Genomic DNA, 27788 nt, shown 5'->3' with positions numbered 1-27788 from the left:
CACCTAAGAATGCATTCCTTATATCACAGGAGATTTCATTTAAGCTCTAAGTATATTGGTTGGGCTCTTCATCATGTATACCTAAAGTAGATATCTAGGGAACTAACATCCTCTGTTTTGGTTTCCATGGTTCTTATTCTGTTTTCCTATTCCATTTTAGATTCTTAAAAGGGACTGCTTGCTGGACCTCTCTAGCTTCCCGGATAATAAGTAAGCGCATCACATTTTGTTTTTTTAAAAGGGAGTATAAATTGTCCATTAGAAGTAATTGGTACAGGTTCCAAAAGAGGCATCTGTTATTTCTGTGTATGTAGTTTACTTGACGGGAATGAAAGAAGACATGGACTGTGAGTTTCTATATCTCAGCTTATCTGTTTCAAAACCACAAATGTAGTGTGTGTGTGTGTGTGTGTGTGTGTGTGTGTGTGTATATATATATATAATGTGTGTATATATGTATATATATATGTGTGTGTGTGTGTGTGTGTGTGTGTGTATATATATATATAATGTGTGTATATATGTGTGTGTGTGTATATATATATATATACATATACATATATATATATGTGTGTGTGTGTATGTGTGTGTGTATATATATATATATATATATATATATATATATATAATGTGTGTGTGTGTGTGTATATATATATATATATATATATATATATATACACATACACACACACAAATTATACTTCTTTTTTTTATTTCTTTACATGGAACATGAGCCTGCTGTGTAGAACAGAAAACCATTCATTTGGTCCATGCCTTTTAAAAAGAACTTGTCAGCCAGTTTAAACATTTCAGAAGTAGTGAGTTATATGTAGAAATAAGGTGTGTGTGTGTGTTGCATCTGGGAAGGATTCACTTTTTGCACATTTTGTTATGTTGCAGCCTTATTCCAAAATGGATTAAATTCATTAATTTCCTCAAAATTCTACAAACAATATCCCATAATGACAACGTGGAAAAAGTTTGAAATCTTTGCAAATGTATTAAAAAAATCCAATGTACATAGGTATTCACAGCCTTTGCCATGATACGCAAAACTGAGCTCAGGTGCATCCTGTTTCCACTGATCATCCATGAGATGTTTCTACAAATTTATTGGAGTCCACCTGTGGTAAATACAGTTGATTGGACACAATTTGGAAAGGCACATACCTGTATGTGTGCGTATGTATGTATGTATGTATGTATGTATGTATGTATGTATGTATGTGTCTGTGTATATGTATATAATTATAATCTATCATTCTATGTCAAACATTTTTAGTATACCTTACTGACACGTTTCGTCCATTTCAAATGGACCCCGTATGAAAGGGTCGAAACACGTCAAACTATACTAACAAATTTTTTTTTGAACATTTTGTCTTGGTTTTAAAGGGTTAGATTTGGGGTAGATGTTGGGTTTTGCGCCTGGAGCTTTAAAACTTATGTTTAAATGAATCTATATCCAGAGGACAAAAATCTGTGAATACATGAACTGTTGTAAATTCAAACGCCCAGGTGTTTTATGTAGAAATGTTATTTTAATTCTCATGTGTACTTTTTATTTATTTTATTTTATAGCAAAGCTTTGAACAGAGAATATGAGGAATATGTGCTAACAGTGGGGGACTTTGATGAGCGTGTGTTTTTGGGAGATGATGCAGAAGAAGAGATTGGAACACCAAGGAAGTTTATTGCAGATCTCCATATTGGCAACTGCACACCAAGAAAACAAGTGGAGTCAAACCTCCAACAGCATTTTGAGAGGGTATTTTTGTCTTTTGATTGTTTAAAAAAAAAAAGCGTAACTGCAGTTTTAGTATAGTTACAGTTTAACAGTACAAGTACCTATGTTTCTTCAAATCGGTTCCTTTGTCCCTGGAGAGCTCAAACAAAAAAGAAATTGCAGCGCTAGAGCCTTATTAGAATGATAAAGTAATTTATTTAAAAACAAACATATTACACTTGCATGTTACATTTCTGGTAATCGGCATAAATGGAAGGTGAAAAGCAGGGGTGTCTGCAGTGTGATGGATGAAGAAACTGCAAAGCTGTCATTGTGTAAGCCTGTCCTATCCCTCTAGCTGGCATTAAGGAGACGATATCATGACAGCTGTCCTAGAGCCCGCCAATCCTTGGTGTTCTGCACAGGAGCAGACTACCTTGTGGCAACCCTTTTCATGTCTGTGAGATATAGGGGGGCGGTAACGCATTTCAGAGGTTCTGAAAGGTTGCTCATTTGTCAAAAACCTGAGGAATTCTCCTTTGTGCAGAACATTGAGGTTTGGTGGGCTTTCTGCTGTGACAGCTGTCATGATCTTATCACCCTGATGCCGCTTAGAGGGATAGGACAGGCTCTCACATTGACAATTTTTCAGTTTCTTCATCATCCATCTATGCTGATTACCAAGAATTTTTTTTTTAAATACTTTGTCATTCTAATGAGGATCTTGCACTGTCATTTCTTGTTTGAGTGCCCTGGATCTTCCCGGATCTTCACCTGGCAAGCTGAAGATCCTTGTGTGTTGGAATGAACCCTTGTCCCCACCATGCTGATACTATAGACTGTTGTGCTGGACCATGTAGTGTGCTTTTACTGGTCTGTGGGGTGTTGTGTTTTTATTGTGTATGTGTGTGTATATATATATATATATATATATATATATATATATATATATATATATATATATATATAAAACATTATATATTTTTTTTTTATTGAGAGAGATCTATATCTCTATCATACTTTGTCCCTGGAGAGGAGTGTTGTCTTCTGTACAGATTGGCACAAGCCCCAACCTCACTTTAAAAGTTCAATGGAAAACTCCAGGGCCAGTAGAGACTTTGACGTTGGACAGCAAAGCTTAGTCCCAACTTAACTCTGAAAAAAAATGTGCTGATAATGTGTTTCAGGATTTATTATCTGTTTAATCCTAAACTTCTTCTTTTTTTTTTTTTAAATATAGCATTTCCTGTTTTGACTAGGTTATATACAGTATTGTCTGATACACTGTCTGCCATATTTTTTGAAGGAGCTTCGGTAGTCTTTATTAGTCTATTCAGAACGTTGCTTTTGATGATAATTCAGGTAATACGTTAGCAATATTTTGTCTGTGTGATTCTCTCAACAGAGGCGATTTGCTCCTTCCACTCCACTAACTGGTAGAAGATACCTGACAGAGGAAACTGTTACAATTACACCTGTATCATCAGCAACACAATGTGTGAGCAAACTGCAGAGCATGGTGACCGGACTCAGGAATTCCCCCAGTGAGCAGCTTCTTAATGTCTTTAGGTAGGTTCACTGTACTATTCAATTCAACAGTGGCAATCAAACTATTGGCTAACTTGTTTTTAAAGGGCTTGTGTAGGCAAAGGTAAGATCTCTGAAATGCTAAGGGTTAACAGCATTATTTAAGGTTTGCTTTAGTAGATGCCAGTTGGTAGGTCTGTGGAAAAAAGTGAGCTGTGCAGAGACCACCCAGTACTGTTTGTGTTGTAGTGGGGTCAGGTTAAAAACATTCTGTTCCATATATTTGCTTTCATTATTACAGGCATTTATATAGCGTAAATTTTATGCAGCACTTTACATATTGTACATTCACATCAATTCCTCCCTTACAGTGGAAGTTTAATCAAAACTAACGCTAAACCTACTCTCTGCCGCATTCTACGCCTAGTCTATCTAGTCCTGTAAGTTAAAAAATATATACTTGCCTGATCTTTAGTTGCTCCCATCCCACGCTGAGCTGTCAGTGGTGCATTCAGTGTGCAGGAGGGGTAGTCAACAACGGATCCCCCATAGTAAGTAACAGGTAAGTACAGCGACTCTCTTTAATATTGAGTTAAATGTAGCGCTACCCCCCCCCCCCCCCCTTTAAAAGGGGCTACTGTATTTTAACAGGTTCTTTACCAAAACATTGCAAATACAGCCAGGCACACAGCAACAATCCAGTCATCCAGCTCATTAAACAATCTAGGGATTGTCTTTTTTGAAGTTTATTTGCTTGTAGGCAAGTTTGGGGTGGTTTGGGATGCTCAAAAACATGAGGTATCGCTAGAAAAGGACACTCCTTACTTAGTAACAGTAGCACCAGTGTAGGCAGACTGGAACAGTCTACAGGTCACAGCTGGGGGACCATGAGCAATGATGTAGAGGTGGCTGAAACGGCCACCATCTGGGCACACTTTCCCAGGGATTGGCTAGGCCCTGCTTAATTTTCGGGCTTGACATTTGAATTCTCCCGCCCTAAGCTCTAGAAACCTCTATTGGAAGCAGGGGGAAATTAAACTCTCAGCCTGTTAAGCCCTGAACCATGCCACACGACTACTGCTCTGATTATAGAGCAAGCCAAAAATGCTAAATGTTAACAGCCGAACTAGGAGGGTGCTATATAAACGTATATCCGTCTTCTCCTCCTTTTTTCCTCTTTCTCCTCCTCCTCCTTTTTCCTCTTTCTCCTCCTCTTCCCCAATGTGAGAATTCATATCTTGGTTTTGAAAGTTCTGAATGTCCTCATTCGGGCTCAGAAATTCAGGATTGAATCCACCCAGTCCAGCTATGCTTAATGTGGGGCTTCTACAGGACCAGTTCTGTGTCCTCTCTTTCAGCCTCTCATTTGTATCTCACATGTTCCTCAAAGTGCTTCCCGCAGTATAAGCCCCACTGTGTGCTTATGGCATCCCTATTGCGGCATACTTGGATGGTCTCTTGTTAAAGGAACAGTTGACACATTCTATTAGACAGCATGTCTTTGGCTGCCCAGATACAGCAGTTCAGATGGATCCTAAACCTTCAGCTCAGTCCTGAATGTTTCTTCCACAGTGGAAAATACAGACGCACTCTCATCCCACAGTCAAGATTTCAGTCTAGCCTTTGTCCAACTCCCAGCTTTTCCATAAGAGTCTTGGGCCTGATGGTAGCGTTTTTTTCAAGGCAGTCATATTTACCTAGTTTCACTCCGGACCTGTACACAGTAACATTCTGTTACGGGACAAGTCTCCATACAGACAAATTCGAGTGGCACAAAGAGTGGTGACTGATATCCTGTGTCCCTTAATGGGACTCCAAGTAAGGCACTTGATGGTGAGTACAATATCCTGTTTTCCCAGAGCATAAGAGATGGTCACTATGGGTAATGGCTTAATCATCTTCTTTTTCAGCTTTTATCAGTATCCTGCGCCCCCCTTTTTTTTTTTTTTTGTGCAGCAACTGGTTTAATTTAATTTATACAGGACACAGTTAAGGATTATGATAAGGTTTTACCCAGGTAGCATATTTGCGGTTTTGGAACAAGGAAATAATTGAGAACTGCTCTTAAAGCTTTCAGTGGTCTTTTTCTGCAGAGGGCTTTCTCTATGTGGGCATGAACTGTCAGATAAAGCATATTCTAAATATGTTCCTGTCACAACCCCTTCTTTGGCTGGGTAATTTATAGATACTTTAAAAAGACCTCTTGCTGTCTGATCTCACCACAGGGTATGTGCTCGAAACCCCATGGAGAATATTCAGAATATTGTGAAGGACATTGGTCAGAGGTTTTGCCACCATTACACGCAACCATCAGGGGATCAGGCTGGTTCTCATATGGGTAAGCATTGTTCTGTGTGTGTGTTGTTTTTTTTTTTTTTTTTTTTTTTTACAAATCCAAGTATTGTAATTATTCATATTGTCTTGATTTTAATTTTATAAATATACTTTTCTGTCCTCTTAATCCATTTCATGTTGGTTAACACAAAGGTGTCCTCTTGGTTGAATAGACTAGATTGTGCCACGTTTTTAGCCATAGTTTTTGCTTTATCTTAAACAATATCAATCTCTTACTGCACTGTGCACCCTTGCTAAAATAGGATCGCTATAAAATTATTTGCTTCAAGTCCATTGAGGGTTTAAGGAAGTCTCTAACATTTTGGGCTGCCACCTATAGTAGGATTTAACACTAACCAACCAAAAATTATAAGTCAGCCCAGAATAAGCCCTTCTATGAGCATGCCTCCATTTTTGTACCAAAGCATTGCCAAGAGCATGATCATAAACGGATGGGTTGAACCTGTGTCACTCAGTGGACCCCAAGAAAATGATTTTATAAGGATTTTTTTTTTTTTATTATTCACATTTTCTTTGTCAGTTGAGGGACAGACACATTGATGGTAGATTCATGTATGCATTTATCGTACGTATATATTAATTTGAGAAATTCAGATGGCTTATTCAGATTTTTGTCTCTTTTTTTAGATTTTGCAGTTAACCGTTGGAAATTGGCAGAAATTTTGTATTACAAAGTTTTGGAGTCGATAGTTCTCCAAGAAACAAGGCGCCTTCATGGCAAAGACCTAACTGTAAGATGCTTTTTTTTTTTTTTTCTTTTTCTTCTTCTTCTTCTTCTTTCTGTTTTGTTTTCATAAAATTTATATCTAAAATGGAATTTTTTTATTATCACTACATGTAGCGCAGAGGTGCCATGTTAGGTAGCCTAAAAAGGTATAGGCGGCTTCAGGTAGAATACCATAAGCTCTTGCACCACTCTGGAGGAATGACAGTTTTCCAGCAGGAGGTAGTGTTCAAATCTGAAATCATCAATTGTGCTCCCTTCCAGTATTTTGGGAGCAAACGCTTAGCTGCGTTCAATAAGTAAGGCAATGTGCTTTTCTTATACTGGCATAGAAGGAAGTGAATTGGGGAGAGAGGGAGACCCAGGCCCAGGATATCCTTAATCTTCGACTTGCTGTCCACCCAGAAGGGCCTTATTACAGGGCATTCCCACTACAAATGCAAAAGTGTACCGCAGTGAACACTGCCTGCCCCTCCAGCATTGCTCATAGGTAGAGGGGTACATTTTTTTTTCTTTCATTTGAGCAAGCAAAATCCCTACTCTGGAATTTACTATGCAACTCAAAAAGGACAAACAAATTACACACTCACTAGTGGGAACTTTTATTTTGTGTCGGAACCTTTTCATTTTAGGTAAATGGCAAAGCAGAAATATTAGAGAACTTTAACAATGATTTTTTAATTGTCTGCATCTTTAGCCCTGCCTTTTTCTGTTTTGCTACATAAGATATGGTGAAGCTTTACTGATGGTGTACCAGAGGACCTGATCAATGAGTTGAAATAATTATTTTTCATTACCATGAATGTTTTTTGTCTTTTAGGCTCTGCTGGAGCAGGATATATTCCACCAGTCGTTGGCAGCTTGCTGTCTGGAAATTGTGCTTTTTGCATACAGCTCTCCTCGTATTTTTCCTTGGACAATTGAGGCTCTCAATATAAGTCCTTTTTATTTCTACAAGGTAAGAGATTAAAATATGTAAAGACAAGCTGTAGAGTAAATGGGTTTCTGCTGTTTTTCATTTGTGTAATCTTTTTGAGTCACTGTGGAAAGTGAGGAGAGAACATGCTTTCAATGTCTAAAATATTTGCTTTGCCTAGGTTATTGAGGTGTTTATCCGCTCGGAGGATGGATTGTCTCGGGATATGGTAAAGCACCTTAACACCATTGAGGAGCAAATCCTTGAGAATCGCGCCTGGACGAGTGATTCTAACTTGTGGGAGTTGCTTCAGGCAGCTGGGTCTGTTCCAACATGTGAAGAGGTAGATGAATCTCAATGTTTTCAAATATACGTTTTTTTTTTTTTTTAGTTGGGTTGGTGAACAATTATTTTTTTTTACTTGCTGGTGAATCCAGAGGTGAGAATAGCTTTGTACCAGCCTCATATTATAACTGTTGATATTACTGTTTGTGCGTTGAAAGAAATGTCAAGACTTCTGCAGTTTTCATCTGTTTGTTGAATCCAAGATGGTGCTTCTACAATTTAGTTCATTATTTAGTTACTAGTCCTAACATAGTGATGATGATCCTTGTACCATGTGGCGGTAGCCACTTTAAATTATTTTAACCAACCGCTCCCAAGGCAACTACCTAGTTCAGGAGCTGCATTTTTACCTTCTGAGACATGTCCTTGGAAACTGTTTGTTTTCAAGGCAGGCCTGCATCTGGCTGGAAGTAGCCAAGCCATAGTAACCCTGGATTTTTGCATTGACTCTCTTCTCCAACAACAAACTGATATGGGAATAAGCAGCACATGAATTGTAAATTGCCCATCGGCTTTTAAATTGGGGGGGGGGGGGAGTTGCATTGGACGTTTTTACTATTTTTTATTTTCATTTTTCTCTCTAGGTTATCATACCTAGCAACTTTGAAACTGGTAATGAAGCTGGTTTAGGACACCTTCCTATGATGCCAGCTTCCCCTATCATTCATCCACGTTTAAAAGAAGTCCGCACAGATTTTGGAGGCTCATGTAGGCGAGGTAATCTTGGTATTGAATAAAATGTATTTCTGTTTGCATTGAATGGTCTTGTGAACATGTTCTCTACATTGTGCATGCACTAGCATTTTAATATTTTTAGATGCCTTAAACTATGTTCTTCTATTATTAGATTTACAGCCATTGTCTCCTTTGTCCGTTCATGAACGGTATAACTCTCCTGCTGCTGGTAGTGCCAAAAGGAGGCTTTTCGGAGATGATGGACCTAAAGAGTCACCAGTTGAGAGACTTCATACAACCCCAGAAATCACTAGAATAAGAATTATTCCTAGCCAGCCACCTGAGCAGCTGTGTATGTCGCCAGACAAAATTCTATCTGGACAGAGGCTAAGCATACCTTTAGCAGGTAAATATTGACGACTATGCTATATGGCCTTTTCATGTTTCTTTGTGAAAAGCTTTGGTGTTACATACATTTTTTTTTTTTTTTTTTTTTTTTTTTTTAAAGTAACTCTTAATGGTGGCGGGCATCCCTCTTCTCCAGAAAATGAGAATGGAGTTCAAATCCCCCTTACTGCCCAAGCTCTGATCAGTCCATCCACAAAACGGCAGGTCTTCCGAGCCCAAGACGGATGTCCCACATCTGCTATCAAGCCTAAAAGAACCGGTTCTCTTGCTCTATTCTTTAGGAAGGTGTGTATTAACGGGGCTGAGTGACTCTCGTTGCAGTGAAAGTTTGATTATTTTCAGTAATGGATTATCTGCCTTGCCTACTCTTAGGTTTATCACTTGGCAAGTGTTCGCCTGAGAGACCTGTGCTTAAAGCTCGATTTGTCCAATGATCTGAGACGTAAAATCTGGACGGTGTTTGAATACTCATTGGTTCATTGTACAGACCTAATGAAAGACCGACATCTTGATCAGCTGTTACTATGTGCCATTTACATTATGGCAAAGGTTAGATCTTTTACTTTGTATTTGTTTGCTTTTATTTATTTTTTCTGATGGTTCTCTAGAATTCCCTAATCTTAGCGAAGAGATTCCAAGATGTCTTGTGACCTGGGACTCTATTCTAAACTAGGATCTTGTGCAGTCCACAATATCAGGAATAATGCTTGTCTGTTTTAGATTAGTTCTGTCTTCCCCATGTTTTTGTTTTTTCTTCTCTTTTATAGAAGTTCCTCATAGGCTCCCCAAAAGTAGGAAGTGCTGTATGGTTTTTAATCAGACTTGTATCACTAGGGTTGAGTTGCATTACTACTCGAACTAGTATGCAGCCTAAGAGGACAACATAAATGGCAGCTTTTAGGCTGTGCAACCTATCCCATTTTAATTAAATGAGTAAACCGAGATGAAATTAAATGCTTTAGGAATTGTAATTACATTTTTTCTGTCCTATAACTTTGAAGCTGCTAGTCATCATTTTCCAGCACTAGATTTAATTTTGTTTTTAAATCGGTTTTCTGCATTATTAGGTCTTGTCTGGCATTTTTAAGGTTTCATTTATTTCTACCATAATTAACTTGTATTGCTGTCATCTATGACCTCACAGATCACAAAAGAAGAGCGACTATTTCAAGATATTATGAAATGTTACAGAAATCAGCCTCAAGCTCAAAGCCATGTAAGTTTATGAACTCCTCCTCTTTACAGCTGAGCTTTGCTGATTGGTCAGGTTGTAAATGCAGTGTTTTTAAGTTCAGTATGTGCGTTTTAACATAGATGGGAAATTATTCTGTCTTTAGGTGTATAGAAATGTATTATTGAAGAAGGTTCCTCAAGTGGAAGAAGATGAAGTTGAAACCAGCCAAGATGTGGAAATGATTGATTGTGGTAAGGAATTTAAAATTGCATTAAGCTGGCCATTTATGGTTGAGAATTTTGGCTGGTTCTATCGACCTGACTTTTCATGAATGGCTTGTTTGAAAATTTCTGCTCAATCAGGGCATGCAGCTAATGAGCCAGTGTATTCTGATCGTGTCTGATTGCCACTGTCTGAATACAGCGACGCAGCATGGAGGATTTCCATATCCACCTCGAATGTGTGAATGGGGAAATCGGCTCAGCTTTGTATGGCCAACTGTGTGTGTGTGTGTGTGTGTGTATATGTATATGTATGTATGTATATATAATATAATATGTGTTTTACTTTTGTGTATGAGGCCTGTCACTATGAAATAAAAATATAATTTGGAAGAATATAGATAAGAAAATATAGAAATGGATACATTTAAATGTTCTATTGTGCATTGGCGCTCTCAGCTACTTTTTCAGTTCTCCAGGCTTTTCTCATTTTCGCTCATTTGCTCTTTTTTTTTTGTTAACTGAACTTAGTAGCTCAAATTCTAAACAAGCACAAATGAAAGGCAAACTCTATACAAGACATGGGGAATCCTAAAGCAAGCAGGCTCTTGGAAAGCCTGTGTCATGGGTTTACACAATATAATTAAAAATTCTATATTGCGTCAGTTTTAAGCAAGAAAAATGGACCTAAAACTATCATAGGTTCGCTGAAAGTTCATTGACACAGAAAAGTAAAGTTTAAGCCCCTTCCCCAGGAGGACAGACCCTAAGCAGAGGGGCATTGCTCCTCCCCTTTTTGTTTTACTGTACGCTGCTTCACTGGACCATTATTGTTTCCTTTCAATTGTGCCTGTCATGGTAACAGGTAAGGGATTGAAGAATTATTTTGTGAATTTTCTTTGGGATTTGACTGGCTAGGCCTTTTCTACTAGGTGTTTTTTTGTAAGTTTTTAAAATGATTTGTCAGCCTTCTACTCTGATACCGGGTACTGATACCTTTCCCATTTTATGACATTGTACAACATCATTGCTTATGTATTTTGTTTGCAGTAAATTCTGTGTGTCTCCTTTCTTTAGACTCTGATGACACTCCGAACTTAAACAATGTTGGTACTGACAACCAAGTAGAGAGAGGAGATCTCATTACGTTTTATAACAACGTCTACGTGGAACAAGTTAAAATGTTTGCACTCAAATATGCAGCCATCAACGGTGAACATCTGGTATGAGCTTTTAATGTTGCACCAAAAAATATTACTTCAATGCCAGACATGTTAAAATATGCACCTAATCCATGTATTCAGTTACTGAATGTTATTTTGTAAAGTAACATGATCTTATCTGTAAACATTCTTTAGTTTTGAGGTGAACTCCTGGAATTCAACCTCTTTGATAAATGTGCTATGAGTTAAGTCCGAGTAGGTGCTTGCCACCTTGTGGACTTATCTCTTTAATTCTGTTTTCACAGAGCATCTCTGCCCTCTCCTCTCTTCTCCTGCTCCATTTAAAGAAGCCTTTGTATTTTGTGAATGAGTTCACAAAATGCAAAGGGGAGGGGCGAGCACAGCAGCTGCATGCCACTTTGTAGGAGCTGAGAATACAAGGTCCAGCGTCGGAGCTTAGGGAACTATAGTGATAGCTATCCTGGAGTTCCATAAAACCATTGGATCCATGAGGTGACATGCACCTTTTTGCACTTAAAGTGGTAGTAAACGCTGTTACACCACTTATACCAACAGGTGAGCCTATATTACGGCTTGCCTGTAGGTATTGTAAATATCTCCTAAACTTACAGTTTAGGAGATCTTCAGAGTGCATTAAGCCGGTGACATCACTGGTGCATGTGCTCTGAAGGTCCGGCATACAGTGCTGTACCTTGAGCCCATGCTGTAAGCGTGACTTCATCGCACCCCTGGCTATATATGTCCCGGGAGGCCATGAACCCAGAAGAAAGGCCGTGGGAAGATGTCGTCCCTCTCAGCAGTGACAGCGCAGCACTGGAGGGCTTCGTTCTAAGGTAAGTTTTTCAAAATGTGCTAGTCTGCGATGCAACCCAATATGACCTTGCCTTACCAACTGCAGTTTACTACTGTTTTAACTCATAGTATGCCTGCACATTTTATCAACGTGTCTGGATTCCTGGAGTTCAGCTTTAACTTATCCTGTGAACTCCAAGTGAAATTTCTCACCAAGTTTTAATGCCGAGTTCCAGCACTGGCTGCTGAAAATAGAGAGACATGGCAGAGGCGACCAGAGTTGTTTCCAAGTGCGGTTTCCATCTGAAGCTCTAACCATTTTGATACTCTAGGCCAGGGATATGCAATTAGCGGACCTCCAGCTGTTGCAGAACTACAAGTCCCATGAGGCATAGCAAGACTCTGACAGCCACAAGCATGACACCCAAAGGCAGAGGCATGATGGGAATTGTAGTTTTGCAACATCTGGAGGTCCGCTAATTGCATATCCCTGCTCTAGGCTGTAACTTGGTCATGATGATTTGTTCTCCTTTTGGGTTCTGGCATATATAAGCTAAGACTTTGTATACATTTGTTTCATGCAAAAACCCAGCCAATACATCCTTTTTTTTTTTTTTTTTTTTTTTTTTTTTTTTTCATAAAGTAAGGAGAAATTGGCATTTTAGAAGTTTTAATGCTATCCGGCACTATGTTGGACAGATTTTCCCATTGCTTCTTGTTTTGGTGACAATTGTTTCAGCAAACAGGAGGTGAAAGATTTTCCAGCGGCAACAAAACTGAAAGATGGTCAACTATTTATTGCTGTGCCCCCCTTTCTTTTGTCTGAAACCATTGTCACTACCACAGTAAGAGGGCAACTCTTTACTGTAGCCTTGGATAGCACTAAAACCCATTACAAGGTTCTAATCCTTCATTGTGAAGGTAGTTGGGGGGCAATATTTACAGTTATCAGTAAAAGTGCCCAGTAGGCAAGTGGTTAAATTTGTAGAGCAGGCAATATGCGTTCTTGTGGAAGTATTCCTGCTGTGTGTTGTGGGATTATTTAAGCCTTCATCGGTGAGTAAGCCATTATGTTTATTTCAGTATCCTCTCAGATTAAGTATACAGATTGATGTGTGTCAAGATATAACATTGATTAAAGAGTAATATAATTACAGAAAGGTTAGCGCTAATTGTCTTGTGATAGTTTTACCAAATAGTTATAATAAACAGATGTTTATTCTTATGGTTTGGTGTGCCCCTCAAAAAAAAAAAGTCCAGAGACCGAATTCCAGGAACCTTTTGCTGCAGGTTCTTCAAACATAAATTATAAGTTTCAGTCATCAGAATTTAAATGTGCAAAATTCCAAGTGTACATGTAAAGCAAGAAACAAGCTCAATTCCTTTTATATATATATATCACAATGTAGAGTATAAGATTTCCTATCATCTGTGCCCAGTCTTGCCACACAGAGTTAATCCAGCTCTGAGCAATCCTCCTTTTTATTGTTCAGGGAAATAAAAGACTTCCAGATAAAAACCAAAGTCCTTGCTTGAGTGACATGTTTATTTACATATCTCGTGCACTGCTTGCAGACATACACAGCTTCTGTAAAAAGTGCTCAATTCACATCCCCCCTCCCCCTCTATGTATATTCTGATGGCTGTTGCATTTTCTCATGGCACTGAACTGTGACTCACCCCAAATTTTATAAACATGTAATCAAAACACAGGGGAGGGGGATGTGAATTGTGCACTTTTTTTCAGAAGCAAGGACTTTGGTTTTTATCTGGAAGTCTGTTGTATTTCACTGAATAATAAAAGAGGATTGCTCAGAGCTGTATTAACTCCGTGTGGCAAGACTGGGCACAGATGATAGGAAATCTTATACTTTACATTGTGACATATAATTTTTTTTTTTTTGGGGGGGGGGGGGGGGGGGTTTACATCCACTTTAAGGCATTTTGTTCATAAACTGCCATTATATATATATTACATTTTAATTTTTTTTTTTTTTAAGGTTGTGGCTCCTCCTCTGTCTCCATTCCCGAGCATCAAACAGCGACCTGTCTCTCCTCGCCGTGTCTCCCAGCAGCACTCCATTTATGTGTCCCCGCATAAGATCACTGGTTGCCTAACTCCCCGCACTGCTCTGCTCTACAAGTTCAATGGAAGTCCATCTAAAGTAAGTTCTTCTGCGAAGTAAGATTCTAAAAGGGAAGGTCATTTTTGTAACTTTACAAATACAACATTTTAAAAGACCGTTTTAGATACCTTGACCTCAATGTACACTCTTCATACAGGAAACCTGTCAGGCATCATGGTTCTAGATTCAACATTTTATACAAAATTAATATAGTTTGCAAAACATCACTCTCTATTAAAAGAAATTAAAAAGGTACATCACTCTATCCTTGTTATGAATGTGATCATGAAAGTCCATGTAGTGAATATTTCACAGTCTAAACTGTGTGCGATCAAATAAAAAAATAAAATTGTGATTAAATGTCACAACTTGACTTGAAAAACAAATATAATGCAAAGTGGTGATATTTGGAGACAAGATTGGTGATTGAAGCTCAGGGCAGAGTTGTGAAAGGTTTTGTATTATGTTAGTATTTAGAATTTGAATTCACTGGGCGATTGGAAACCAGTGTAGGAATTGGTGGCGAGGGGTAGCAGACACTGAGAGGTTGGTAAGGCAGATGAGTCTGGCAGCAGCATTCATTATAGACTGAAGAGGGGATAGCCTTATGGAGAGTTAGGCCTATGAGAAGGAAATTGCAATAGTCAAGGCGAGAGACCCTGGATTACAATTGGGATGATATTTGTAATCCTAAAAAATAAATAATCTTGTTCCCTTATAGCAGGTTAAACAGTACAGTGCTTGTGCTGTCTAATCTGTCCCTCTCTATGCTATAAAAACCTGCCTGTTCATTTGTCCCCCTTAGTATGCTGACCATGGTATTCATGGCTGCTGATTATTATTTTTATTATACAGTATTTATATAGCGCCAACAGTTTGCGCAGCGCTTCAAAATATGGGAGAACAGTACACTTACAATACAAATCAATACAGAGGGATCTTCTCGTTGGTGCTTATTCATGATTACCGTGGTCAGGCTACGTGCCTCCATTATCCCACTGTTCACCCCACCCCCCCGCCTGTCAGCTCGTGTGTTTTGAAATATTCAATATTTTATACATGGACTTTCTATGATCCTATAAATAGTGATGGATGTAAAAGATGTTTGGGGGGGGGGGGGGTGTTATTTTTTATTATTATTGCTTCTAATGAGATGTTTTTTTGTTGGGTTGCGAAAAAATCTCTATAGCCAACGCAATCATTAGTATGACTTGGACAGAGTATAACTTCACTTTTTGTGAAATTTGCAATTTAAAGGTTCGTTGAAAAAAGATGTCATACTTACCATCCTCTTCTTCTGGAGTCTCTCAGCGGCGCTCCTGGCTCCTCCAATTCTGGAGTGTCCCATTGGAGAGCTGCTCTCCCTCAGGGCACTTGTGTGGGCGTGCGCCCGGGTCCTGCTGCTGCGACTAATTACACAGCAGGATTCGGCCCGACTCCTGCACCATTGGATTTTGACAGCAGTGGGAGCCAATGGCTGCGCTGCTAATTATCCAATAGGGACCCTAGACACCGGCTGGAGCCAGCATGCTCGTCCCTGTTGCTCGAAAGACCAGGTTCAGCTGCATCACAGGAACTATTGCTCAGCTGTGAAAGTGTTGCCACTCTGTTAACCTTAGGGCTCTGTCACATGGGCGGACTGATCTGGTCCATCTGTCAGTGTGTGTGTGTGTTTTTTTTTTTTTTTTTTAGGCCAATCTGATAGGACCATCCAATGCCCTCTGTGGAGCAGCAGATGTAAACTAATGCGTGTACGCCCGCCGGCATCCTATCCACTAAAAATCTGATGAGTCGCATGTAAACGGACCTGCGGTCTGTTTACATCCGACCACCCTTAGAGGAGAGTGGGCTCGGTCATCCACCTGCTCAGCGGCTATCCGTGGACAGACCTACTGTTGAGCAGGTGGATCTGCCGGTGGAGCTCGCCTGTGTGAAAGAGCCCATAGAAGAGTTAATGAAAGCGGAATGTGTATGATGGTTGTAAGCAACTTTTGTGCAGCCACATCTCCCTTTTCTGTCCTAATGGATTTATCATTTTAGTCTTTTATTTAGGAGCAGTATATGGTTGTATGTAGAATACACTATAAATAGACATGCGCTGTGTGTGGTTTTTTTGTCTCTTGACTGACTGTTACCTTTTCGTTCAATTTAGAGCCTGATGGATATAAACTGCATGATTAAACAGGACCAGAGAAGCCGTAAGCGAGCAATAACAATTGACAGCGATTCTGATTCCCCGGCTAAACGCCAGTGCCAGGAAAACGATGACGCCTTGCTGAAACGTCTTCAGGATGTTGTTAGCGAAAGAGCTAACCACTAATGGTTATGAGCCTGTCTGTGCGTCCTTTTACCTGCACATTGCACTATATTACAGCACTAAATTCTACACTGGGACTTATTTATTTAAAAAAAAAAGCGCTGCACATAGCAGCCAATGAGCTTATTTTTGGAACAGTAGCGAGTATTTTGGTGGCCATGACCAGTGTTTTTACTTCGGTTGTCCTAAAATTTTTTATAAAGGAGCTCCACAGTGTTTATCATTTAGTATCTTTTGTCGATGGCATTAATTCCTTGTATGTAAAAATGTCAAAAGATGGGACTCACAGAAATTGAGTATTAATATATGAATTTGGGTGCTAGAACGCAAGCAAGTGCTCCCTTTAAGCATTATGACAAAACGTGTACTGCCTTAGTGCCTTGCATTTTTATCAGGTGAACCCTGCCTAAGAAGCCCAGCAGTTACTACTGGGAACTTTTATTCTACTTTGCACAATCTACAAAACTTGGCTTTTTTTTTTACTTTTAAGGGTCAGTCTACCTGTTTTAGTTACATGATCTTTTTATACCCAGAATGGAATTCTGGGTAAACAAATTGATCAGTTTTAAGTGGATTTAGGGGAAGGTCTGTCTTGTGAAGTTTTAAGTGCATGTCTGGGGGATATGCATTACAAGCACATAATCCATATGTTAAAAATCACTGCAGGTACAGCAAAATGTTAATCTGCCACAACATTTGTTTCTAAATTTCCTGTCTGCACTGACAAATGCATAGGATTCACATCGCTACATTATCCAAGTAGTGTTGTCAGCTGTTGCAGAGTTTTCCAGTCCGCAGGGAGAATGTTGAAGGGCTGATACCACTACATGGGATTTCAGTGCAGGCATTACTACTTCAGATCATTACCTGATGGTAGAAGCTCACTGGCTTTCTGGCAGGAGCGAGAACTATATTTGGTACTTGCAACCTCTCTATAAAGAAACAAAACAAAGAGAATATATGTGCGCATTGCAATGTGTTCTCTCTACTATCAAACCGCCCCCCCCCCCCCCCCCAGACATTACGTTTTAAAATATGAAGTTATGCAATGTTGCATAATATGAGACAAGTAGCATACTGCATTGCAATATCTCTAATTGTATGGAAGCTTTTTATGTGTATACATGGTTTTAGCAATCTGTAGTATGATTTTATAACACTCTTGTTTGAGAATGCACTGTTCTCAAGACACTGTAGCTTTTGCAAGTGCATCCATTCACTATAAATGTCCTGTTTTTTTTTTTTATTAAACTAATTATATTTTTAATAAAACAAAGTATTTTAGTCCTTCTGCAGCAAACACTTTGCCCAGTTTATATTCTGCTTTTGTAATAGTGAATCTCATTCTCTCGACAGGCTCATTTTTATTGCGCATCTTAAGCTAGACATTGTTGTGTAGTATCTACACATTCGTTATATTTGTAATAACTTTATATGAATTGTACATAATGAATTTCTTGGTCTGATTCTTATGTGGAGTGATATCCTAAAGACTCCCCTAAGGGTCTCAGGTTTCTTGTGTTTGCACATGTGTATAAATGTACAATAAAGGCTCATTTCTTTCCCTTCTGCTGGTGTCTGTTTTAGGAATACTTGTTTTGCATGTAATGAGGGATCAATGTTGTATTCATTTATAAGTAATGGGTACTCGTCACTGATGGTGCATGTGTAGGGATGGGGAGAGGTGTGGAGTGGTTTGACTGGCTTTGAATTCTGTGAAATGTGGAAGTCGCATGCTCAGGATCCAACGAGCAGATCTCTGTGATGTTACCAGTTGCAACTAATTAGAATGTGATGATCCCACAGCAACGACAATTTTCGATTATCAGGCCACGGAAGGTATTAAAAAAAAAACATTTTGGCAGTGTTGCTGTATATAAAGAGAGAAATGTTCAGTTGGAAGAGAGTTGGTCATGGATGTCAGCTGTAAAGCATTTTCCTGGTGCCTCCATGGCAGCATACCAATGGTTGTGGCTCCGCCCTCGTCCAACCCACAGGACCACGTAACTCTATAAAAGAAAGAGCTACTCCCCCCCTCAGGTATTCTTTTTTCTGTCCTCATCCCTGCAGGATCACAGATCAGCCCTGCCTCACCGTCATATGGTGTAACCATTGCAGGTTCATGCTCTCCTGCAGTATGGAGTCCCATTACTTGGACTGCTAAATGCCTCACATAAGTATGGGAGCCTGTTTTTCTGTGGATCTTTTTGGGGCCCGTCTAAAAACATCCAGGAGCATCTCCTTCTCCTCTGTGGCTTTTGGCTGGCTATTTTGGGGCAAGACAACACAAGGTACCTTTTAGAGCCTACAATAGCATTTCAATGTTTTTTTGCCTCACCCTCTTCATGTCTGCTGACATTTCATCCATGTGCACCTGATTTTGAATCCATGTGCACCTGATTTTGAATCCATGTGCACCTGATTTTGAATCTATGTGCACCTGACAGTGCATCCATGTGCATCCATGTGCACCTGACAGTGCATCCATGTGCACCTAGCAGTGCATCCATGTGCACCTGACAGTGCATCCATGTGCACAGTGCATCGGACAGTGCATCCATTTGCACCTAGCAGTGCATCCATGTGCATCCATGTGCACCTGACAGTGCCCCTGACAGTGCATCCATGTGCACCTAGCAGTGCACCGGACAGTGCATCCATGTGCACCTAGCAGTGCATCCATGTGCATCTGACAGTGCCCCTGACAGTGCATCCATGTGCACCTAGCAGTGCATCCATGTGCACCTAGCAGTGCATCCGTGTGCACCTGACAGTTCATCCATGTGCGCCTGATGCCTCTTCCATGTGTAACTGGCACTACCTGTGCGCCTGACACTGCCTTCATGTGCACTTAACACTGCATACATGTACACCTGACACTGTCCTGTGTCACCTGACACTGCCTACACGTGTATCTAACACTGCGTCCATATGTTCCTGGTGCTGTCTCCATGTGTACCTGGTCCTACCTCCACGTGTATCTAACACTGCAACTATGTGTACTGGCGCTGCCTCCATGTGCACCTATCACTGCATACATGTACACTTGACGCTATCCTCGTGTGCGCCTGACACTGCCTCCATGTGGGCCTGGTGCTACCCCCATGTGTGTGTGCCGGAATGCCACCCTCCTGTAGGTTCATTTCTGGGAGCCGTTAGTGGCCTGATTCTGCCGCCGGGTGCGTTGCCATTTCCTTCCCCCTCTCTTCCTGTGCGGGCGCTTCGCGCGCGTCTCCCAACACAGCTTCATCATCTCGGAGGGGCGGAGTCACAGCGGAACGTCACGGCGCATGCGCAGTAACCTTTCTGAGGCTGAGCGGCGGCCATTTTGGTACACCCTGGCCGAGATTGTCTGTCTTAGATTAATGGCTAATTTAAGTCTGACAAAAAAAATACAACTTTAGGTGTCTGCTTCCCTTCACCTCCCTCTTATAGAGCTTAACCTATATAATGATGATGTGTAGGTGTGTGTGTATGTATATCTATGTGTATGTGTTTACATGTGGGTATATATATATACATATGTGTATACAGTATATATTAATAGTATTATTTATGCCTTCCTATACTTTACGTAATTAGATTTAATCTTAGTCTTAGCCGCTCTGATATACAATGCCGCATCAATAAAGATCCTCAACATACGCTAGGTAAGGGCTGCAACAAAACAGGTAAGTTCCTTCATTCAAAGAGCTTATGGCATATGGAAAACACTCCTTTTTGTTTGTTTCCGCAGCCCGCACCGAGAACCACCCGCAGGGGTTCTCTATAGGGGCATACCTCCTACATTGACTGAGGTCACCCCAGCATACCCCAAGCAGGCATGACATGACTCTGCACATTCAGGGGGAAAGGCCTGTTGAGTTTGTGGGGAACAAACCTTACTGGGAATATTGGCGTGTGGTCCAAAGTCTGTCTACAGAGGAGAAAGCAGTAAAGCGCTATCTTTTCTCCAGACCGGTTCAGAAGCTGATTCGCATCACATTGTGATAATTTTATCACCACATTAAAAGACACGATTCCGTGGGAAGAAGATCCGGTATCCTCTGTCCATACGGGAAAATATTGTTTTCCTCACCTGACGAATAAAGCTGCAGCCGTTACCTTTACGAGGTTAGGAGAACGAGCGGCGATAAGTGGAGAAAAAATGCCTCGCCTACAATCAATGTCTCAAATTTTCTGTCTGCTGACATTTCATTCATGTGCGCCTGATTTTGAATCCATGTGCACCTGACAGTGCATCAATGTGCACCCGACAGTGCATCAATGTGCACCCGACAGTGCATCAATGTGCACCCGACAGTGCATCCATGTGCATCAATGTGCACCCGACAGTGCATCCATGTGCATCAATGTGCACCCGACAGTGCATCCATGTTCATCCATGTACCCCTGACAGTGCATCCATGTGCCCCTGACAGTGCATCCATGTGCACCTAGCAGTGCACCCGACAGCGCATCCATGTGCAGTGCCCCTGACAGCGCATCCATGTGCAGTGCCCCTGACAGTGCATCCATGTGCACCCAGCAGTGCACCTGACAGTGTGCACTGGCGGAAGCAGATGCTCAGCTCCTTGATTCAGATCAAACTTTGGGCACATCGGTCATGACATTAGCCAAGAATGCAGCCATCAGTGTCTGTGGGTGCTCCCCCAGAGCCATGCTATACTTCATCACAGCCAGAAGGGCATTACGATAAAAGCCATGGTCGGCGGACCTATCTGCAATGCATTCCTAGTGTCGCATCCCATATGATGGAAGGCCTGGTTCGGCAATAAAGAAAAAATTCCCCAAGATAGGAGAAGAGAATTTGCCTCGCGGGCAGCTACCAAACAAAGATCAAGAGAGGAGGCTGGGAAGGCTCACAAGCCACCCTCCCAAATTGAGCAATCCTAAGACTCGTTGTCAACGGTTGAGAGCCAGAAGTCCTTTTGCCCCCCTTATCCACCGGTCCGGTAGTAGCAAGACTCAGGCTTTTCTGCCTACGTTTGGGTGGAAAACTGCACTGGTCCATGCAGCCTCCACGGTCCTTCAAGGACTTTTTCTCTTCTGGTGATTCAAAACCATCCTCTACCGCTTTCTCTCCGACCCACCAAATTCTGATCTCCAAAGACAAGAAAGAAGCTCTCTTTCAGTCCAATGTTTCGCCTGGGCTCAAAGTAGGCGATTTGCGCCTCCAATTCAAATATCTTCCCTTTGGAATTTCATCCCAAAACCTTTTTACCAAGGTTTTAGTAACAATCCTAGCTTCCTTCTGGGAAAGGGAGATCAGGTTCCTACATTTCTTCCAGTTCGAATGACTTATCTACTCAGTCTATTGGCGCTTATGCACGCATCTGGAAGCTTTATTCAACACCCCGAAGAAGCGACACCGCCTTCAATCAGAGAGGATCCCTGAATTTGTACAGAAGGTGGACGAAGCAAACCAGTTGGCATCTACGATCTCCACTTGGGTTTTTTCTGGCACAATGGAGAAAGGGGCATTTAAGACAAACAGTTATCGGGAAAGTCCAGCCTTGGTAGTGGGCATGACCTCCCAACCTCCTAGTTCACAGCTTCCTTGACCCATCTCATGAACCATTCTTGCATCTGAGGCAAGTCATCTGGGCTGGGGGGTGACACATCACCTAGAGAACCAGTTAGTACAAGTAGGATGGCGGCTCAGTTCGGAAAGAATCTCCGATATCCTAGAGCTAAGAGTAGCATGGATGGCGCATCTAGTCCCTCTTCTTGGGAGCAAGTGCATGCTGGTTCAGACAGACAAGGTGGCAGTGGCCCATGTTCAAAGCCAAGTCGGGACGCACAGCAGGTCTCTGACCCAGCGAGGTGCCCCAATTGATAAATAGACCGAGAATAATTTGATTAATCTTCAGGCTGCCTACGGCCCAGCCCCAAGATTCAGCTAGCCGTTCGCCTTTTTCAAGACCTTTCAACAGCAACAATGGATGATCACTAGGCCTGCAGATTTTCCGTTGGATATACCATTTAGATCATAGAACTTCCAAAAGGGATGTTTTCCCTAATGATTACTCTGAAACTGCCTTTTCTCCAGCTCCTGACGTTGGTGAGGGTCGCTATCCTGGCAGTCACGCTATTCTGGCAAAGAAGACAATGGATTTCCACTATTAGCCAAATGGCTCGGTACAGTTCCCACACGCGGACAACCTCCTATATCAAGACGACTTCTTTCACCCACGTCCAGGGATCCTGGACATGAAGGCCCGAAGGTTGGGCAGAACAGACTGGGTGACCTAATTTGCTCACATGGTTTCACCCAGACATTATTACAGGCAAGAGATTCATCCACCTATGCCACCTACTAATAGGTTTCGAAGGAGGTTCACAGAACTGGAAGAATCCAGCCATTTCAATTCGCTAGGTCCTGGGGGTCCAAAAGATTCTACTCTTTCTACAAACTGGTCTGAACTTAGGCTTAGGTCCTAAAGCACTCTGAAAGTTCAGCTTGGAGCCTTGTCAGCTCTGACGGGCGCACACTAGGCACATAGTCTTCTCGTGGAGCGCTTCCTGAAAACAGTCAAAGACTACGCCCTCCCGGGAGGACCCACACCCCATATGGGTGTCTGACAGTTGTCTTAACAAACCCTTCCTTTGCTCCCACTAAAGAGTGTGCATTGGAAGACATTACCTGGGAACCTACCTTGCTGATTGCTATCGTGTCAGGGCATAGAGCGTCCGAAACGCAGCCTCTAGGGGCACAGAAATCCTACGTCACTTTTTTCCCAGACAGGGTAGTCCTACAGCCTATGCACCGGTATGTCCCTAAAGTACCTGCAGTCTACCATCTTAGCCAGGAAAGGGTTCTCCCGACCTTCAGAGGAGACCCAATCACCTCAAACTACATGGTTTGGATATAGCCAGATCCCTGAGGCGTTACTTAGAACTAACACAACAGTTTCGCAAGGATCAATGTTCATTCGTTATTCCCAAGGGCGAAAAGAAAGCAATGTCGCCTTCCAAGCTAGTCCAAGGACGTATCATGCTAGTTGTCTCCCAGCCTAAGTATGCTGAATGCGCTGAATGCTCACGAGGAATCCTCAGCAGGATTTGGGCTGAGGTGTCTCCTGGAACAATTTGCAGGACGGCTAGTTAGTCGTCCTTCATTGCCTTTGGGTCGCACTATAGCCTAGATGCGGCAGTCCTTATCTCCCAAGACTTTGGGAGGAGATTTTGAACTATCAGTTTGGTAAACTCATTTGATTATATTATTACAGTACCCTCCCTGTAAGCGAGTTAATAACCATTGGTATGCTGCCATGGAGGCACCAGGAAAACGGAAAATTGAATACTTACCTTTCCGTAATTTTCCTTTCCTGGTGCCTACCCATGGCAGCATACACCCTCCCTTCTGTAATCCTTAAAGTTCTGAAGACTAGTTACGAGAATACCTGAGGGGGGGAGTAGCTCTTTCTTTTATAGAGTTACGTGGTCCTGTGGGTTGGACGAGGGCGGAGCCACAACCATTGGTATGCTGCCATGGGTAGGCACCAGGAAAGGAAAATTACGGAAAGGTAAGTATTCAATTTTCCGTTATTTTTGTGTTGAAAAATGACTCACTACATTCAATAAAGGTACAAACAGTTTATTCAATTACATAGATATGTATTATAATAACATTCACAATAATTTTAATGGATGTTTCCTATCACCTGCACTCAAGGACAAGTAACAGATGATGTTCTCTACACTTACTGGCACAGCTATGTTGTTAGTCACAGTTTTAAAATAATCCTTTGAACGGATCCTTGTGAACTGAAGGGCTGGAAACTGTTAGAGGCCTTGAAGGTTTACCTATGGATTGTCCTACAGTACAACTGAGGTAGAAGATCCTTCTATGAAAAGCAGCACAACCATGAAAAAGAGCATAAAGCTATTTCAAGATTACAATAACTGAAGGACAGAGTTAGATTTGTTGAGAACCAATCATTAAAGTGGTTGTAAACCCTCCGACTACTTTTACCTACAGGTAAGCCTAGATTAAGGCTTACCTGTAGGTGTTTGCAACCGTGTAGGTTTAGGAGATATTTGCCAAAAAGAATGTACCGCTGTCTACGGCGCATTCGCGCCATAGACAATGGCGCAGGCGCACTGAGCATGCCGGGTCTTGAATGGAATCTGCCGGTCCCCTGCACATGCGCGGGAGTGACGTCATCGCCGCTTCGGCCAGTCACAGCGCCAGAGCGGCGATACCCGGAAGGGCTTAGGGGGCTTAGATCTCAGGTAAGTCATTCATAATGAGCTAGTATGTTATGCATACTAGCTCATTATGCCTTTCTCTTGCAGGGTTTTTTTTTCCCCTCTCTAATTTTACTTCCTCTTTAATGACTAGGTTTATACAATATTTTTCCAATTGGGCTATTTATAAAACATTTCTTGGATGAATGTCAAACAGATTTGTGCGTGCCCAGGTGTAATTTCTCCAACATTAATTCCTATATCATCAGCTCCAAAATGTGGTATAGTTTTCTGAAATACCTCAGTGAGAAAATATACCGCATTTTGGCCACCAGGTGGCGCTGATGATCATAGAAATTAGCCACTTGACGACTATATACGGCGGCAAGGCTGCTCTCCTGCGCAGCATCATCTAGTACGTGATCCTGCACTTGGCGGTCTGGAGTGCACATGTGCGCCGCCAGCGAGCCGTTCCCTCTGTGATTAGACGGAGCAGGAGCTGATCAGCGGGTATGGCAGACTCGATGTCCACAGTCTGCCTATATAAACAAGGCAGATCACGGTTCTGTCACTACAGGAGGCATGGATCCTATGTCTGCTAGGCAGGGGCACCGATCCATGCCTTCTAGTACAAGAACCTCCGCCACAGTAGTAAAGTACTGGTCAGGCACACATTTAACCCTTTGATCATCCCTGATATTAACCCCTTTCCTGCCAGTGTCATTACTATAGTGACTGCATATGTTTAGCACTGATCACTATTATTGTCACTGGTCCTCAAAGTGTCAGTTAGTGTCTTGAATGTTTGTCGCAATATTGCATTCCCACTATAAGTCGCTGATCGCCACCATTAGTAGTAAAAGAATATAAATAAAAATATACATTTTATAAGAATATCCCATAGTTTGTAGACTCAGTAACTTTTGCGCAAACCAATCAATATACACTTTATTTGGGATTTTTTACCAAAAATATGTAGCAGAATACAGATGGACTTAAACTGATGAAGGAATTAGATTTTTTTCTAATTTATTGGATATATTTTATAGCTGAAAGTAAAAAATATTGTTTCTTATTCAAAATTGTTGGTCTATTTTTGTTTATAGCATAAAAACCGCAGAGGTGATCGAATACCACCAAAAGAAAGCTCTATTTGTGAAGAAAATGTGTTTGGGTGCAGCGTCGCACATCCGTGCAATTGTCCGTTAAAGTAACGCAGTGCCGTATCGCAAAAAAATGCTCCTGGTCATGAAGGGGGGTAAATCTTCCGGAGGTCAGGTGGTTAAAATTGTTAAGAAATAACAGCCACAATTCCTAAAGCATGCACAAATGTGTGTGGCATTCCACCAATGAATCATAAATAGACCCCTAAGTGTATTGGCTTACTTATGAAAGTTGAATATTTGCTCTATGAGTTAGCACTACTTTAAGGGAATGTAAGACCTCAGATTTAGTGTTAGCAGTCCGAAATCACAGCTTCAAAACTAATTTTAGTTTATATTATTAATATATTATTAATAGTAGTAAAAGCAGCCTCATCCTAGACTCGATCCAGGCCATGCCCCCGATGCATTTTGTCCCGCCCACAGGGCTTAGTCATAGAGGTATGACCGCCATGATTAAGCCTTGTGGGTGGGGCAAAACACATCGGTGGCGTGGCCTAGATGGAGTCAATCCATATAGATGCCTTAGTAGGAATAGAAATGCAGACACACACATTGAACGTTTGTTATAGGGGCTACATTTGTCCTGCCAGGCATTATCCTCAAAGTTCTGAAAAAGGGAATTCTGTCTGTTTTCCAAAAAACATTTACTTTAAACTGATAAGAAAGAAAATTCTTATAAACTAAATAGAGCAAATATAAATCTTTCATGAGTACTATTTAAAAAATTTAAAGATGGATTTAAAAAAAAAAAAAAAAACCTTCAAGTGGGGCCACTTGGGGTCAAATGTTCATTAGGTCCTCACTATCGTCACGTACAATGCTGGACTATTGATCCCGCATTGTATATAATGGTGTCAGGAGCTTGGTCGGTTGTACAGTGTGGGAGAAAGAACCCTTCCATGGATAGGAATAAAATAAGTATTACAGCTTATTGCTCTACTCTTAAGCCTCGTACATATGCTCGGTTTACTCGGCAAGAACCAGCAAGAAAACTGCTGGCAGAGCTTTCTTGCCGACTAAACCGAGCGTGTGTACGAGGCTTTCAGGTTTCTCGACAAAAAAAATGCCCAGAATCTAGACAAGAAAAATAGAGAACATGTTCTCTATTTTTCTCGTTGTGAGATTCTCGGCAGTTTTGCCGAGAAACCCGAGAGTGTATATACTTAACTGTCGCACATGCTCGAAATGACTTTGGCGCATGCGCGATAGCTTCCTAGGCATAGGTAGGGGGCAGCAAGATGGCGGCGACGGCATCGAATGTGACGAGCGTATGCTCGTCATATGCGATGACGTCACTGCGTTCTTGCCTTTCAAGAGAACCGCGGTTCTTTTGAAAGGAGAGTCTGTACACTCGGGCGACAAGAGATTCTTGCCAAGAATCTCGTCAGGGAAAACTATGCTTTTTTTCCTGACGAGATTCTTGCCTGTGTGTACAGGGCTTCAGACTTGTTAAGAATTCAACCACTAGTACCGGTTAGGCTCCACTGCAAGGGTACTTTTTTTTTTTAGGAGCCAGAAGCAGGGCTTTAGTTCTGAATATTCAGATTTTTGCAAAAGCCCAATTGTGGCCGTTTTTTTAATTAATACTAGTATTAGGCACAGTGTTGGCAAGAATAAGGGTGCTATATTATTATTACTTCAAGTCTTCCTGTCATATTAATATTTTCGTGGCACAGGCAGTGCTAAAAAAAAAAAATATGTCAGTTAGGTCTATCTATAGAATCAGGGAGCCCCAGTCACGAAGACCTGATAGGAGCTTTTAACATTTTTTATCTTGTCAGAATTGAGGGTCACTGTCAATGTCCTGTTGCCGATCCTGGAAGGACTGAGTGTAAAACTGACTTGGATCTTTGCACCAGGATTTAAAGCTGGCAGCCTGAAAACAAAAATTGCATAGATTATTTTGGATCCAGAAATTGAATCATAATTGTTATTTATT

At 41.3% G+C, this 27788-nt stretch overlaps 2 protein-coding genes across 2 annotated transcripts in view; one reads left to right on the top strand and one right to left on the bottom strand.

Moving 5' to 3' along the window:
- The window catches only part of RBL1 (RB transcriptional corepressor like 1), a 46803-nt gene extending 28744 nt beyond the window's left edge, over positions 1 to 18059 (top strand). Inside the window, exons 7-22 of the mRNA XM_040330290.1 lie at positions 161 to 210; positions 1582 to 1768; positions 3132 to 3295; positions 5479 to 5591; positions 6236 to 6339; positions 7153 to 7290; positions 7430 to 7591; positions 8178 to 8310; positions 8441 to 8674; positions 8777 to 8961; positions 9049 to 9225; positions 9821 to 9892; positions 10014 to 10101; positions 11149 to 11294; positions 14048 to 14212; positions 16326 to 18059. Coding sequence (XP_040186224.1) covers positions 161 to 210; positions 1582 to 1768; positions 3132 to 3295; positions 5479 to 5591; positions 6236 to 6339; positions 7153 to 7290; positions 7430 to 7591; positions 8178 to 8310; positions 8441 to 8674; positions 8777 to 8961; positions 9049 to 9225; positions 9821 to 9892; positions 10014 to 10101; positions 11149 to 11294; positions 14048 to 14212; positions 16326 to 16493 — 2286 coding nt within the window. The 3' untranslated portion in view covers positions 16494 to 18059. The remainder of the gene's footprint in view (positions 1 to 160; positions 211 to 1581; positions 1769 to 3131; positions 3296 to 5478; positions 5592 to 6235; positions 6340 to 7152; positions 7291 to 7429; positions 7592 to 8177; positions 8311 to 8440; positions 8675 to 8776; positions 8962 to 9048; positions 9226 to 9820; positions 9893 to 10013; positions 10102 to 11148; positions 11295 to 14047; positions 14213 to 16325) is intronic.
- A 9286-nt stretch (positions 18060 to 27345) lies between these two features.
- LOC120918616 (protein-glutamine gamma-glutamyltransferase E-like) overlaps positions 27346 to 27788 on the bottom strand; it is a 53378-nt gene continuing 52935 nt past the window's right edge. The window contains exon 13 of the mRNA XM_040330289.1: positions 27346 to 27725. Within this exon, the coding sequence (XP_040186223.1) occupies positions 27572 to 27725 (154 nt within the window). The 3' untranslated portion in view covers positions 27346 to 27571. The remainder of the gene's footprint in view (positions 27726 to 27788) is intronic.

This window comes from Rana temporaria, chromosome 12 (assembly GCF_905171775.1).
Source record: "Rana temporaria chromosome 12, aRanTem1.1, whole genome shotgun sequence".
In the NCBI taxonomy this organism is placed as follows: domain Eukaryota; kingdom Metazoa; phylum Chordata; class Amphibia; order Anura; family Ranidae; genus Rana; species Rana temporaria.
This window is presented reverse-complemented; position numbering and strand designations above follow the sequence as displayed.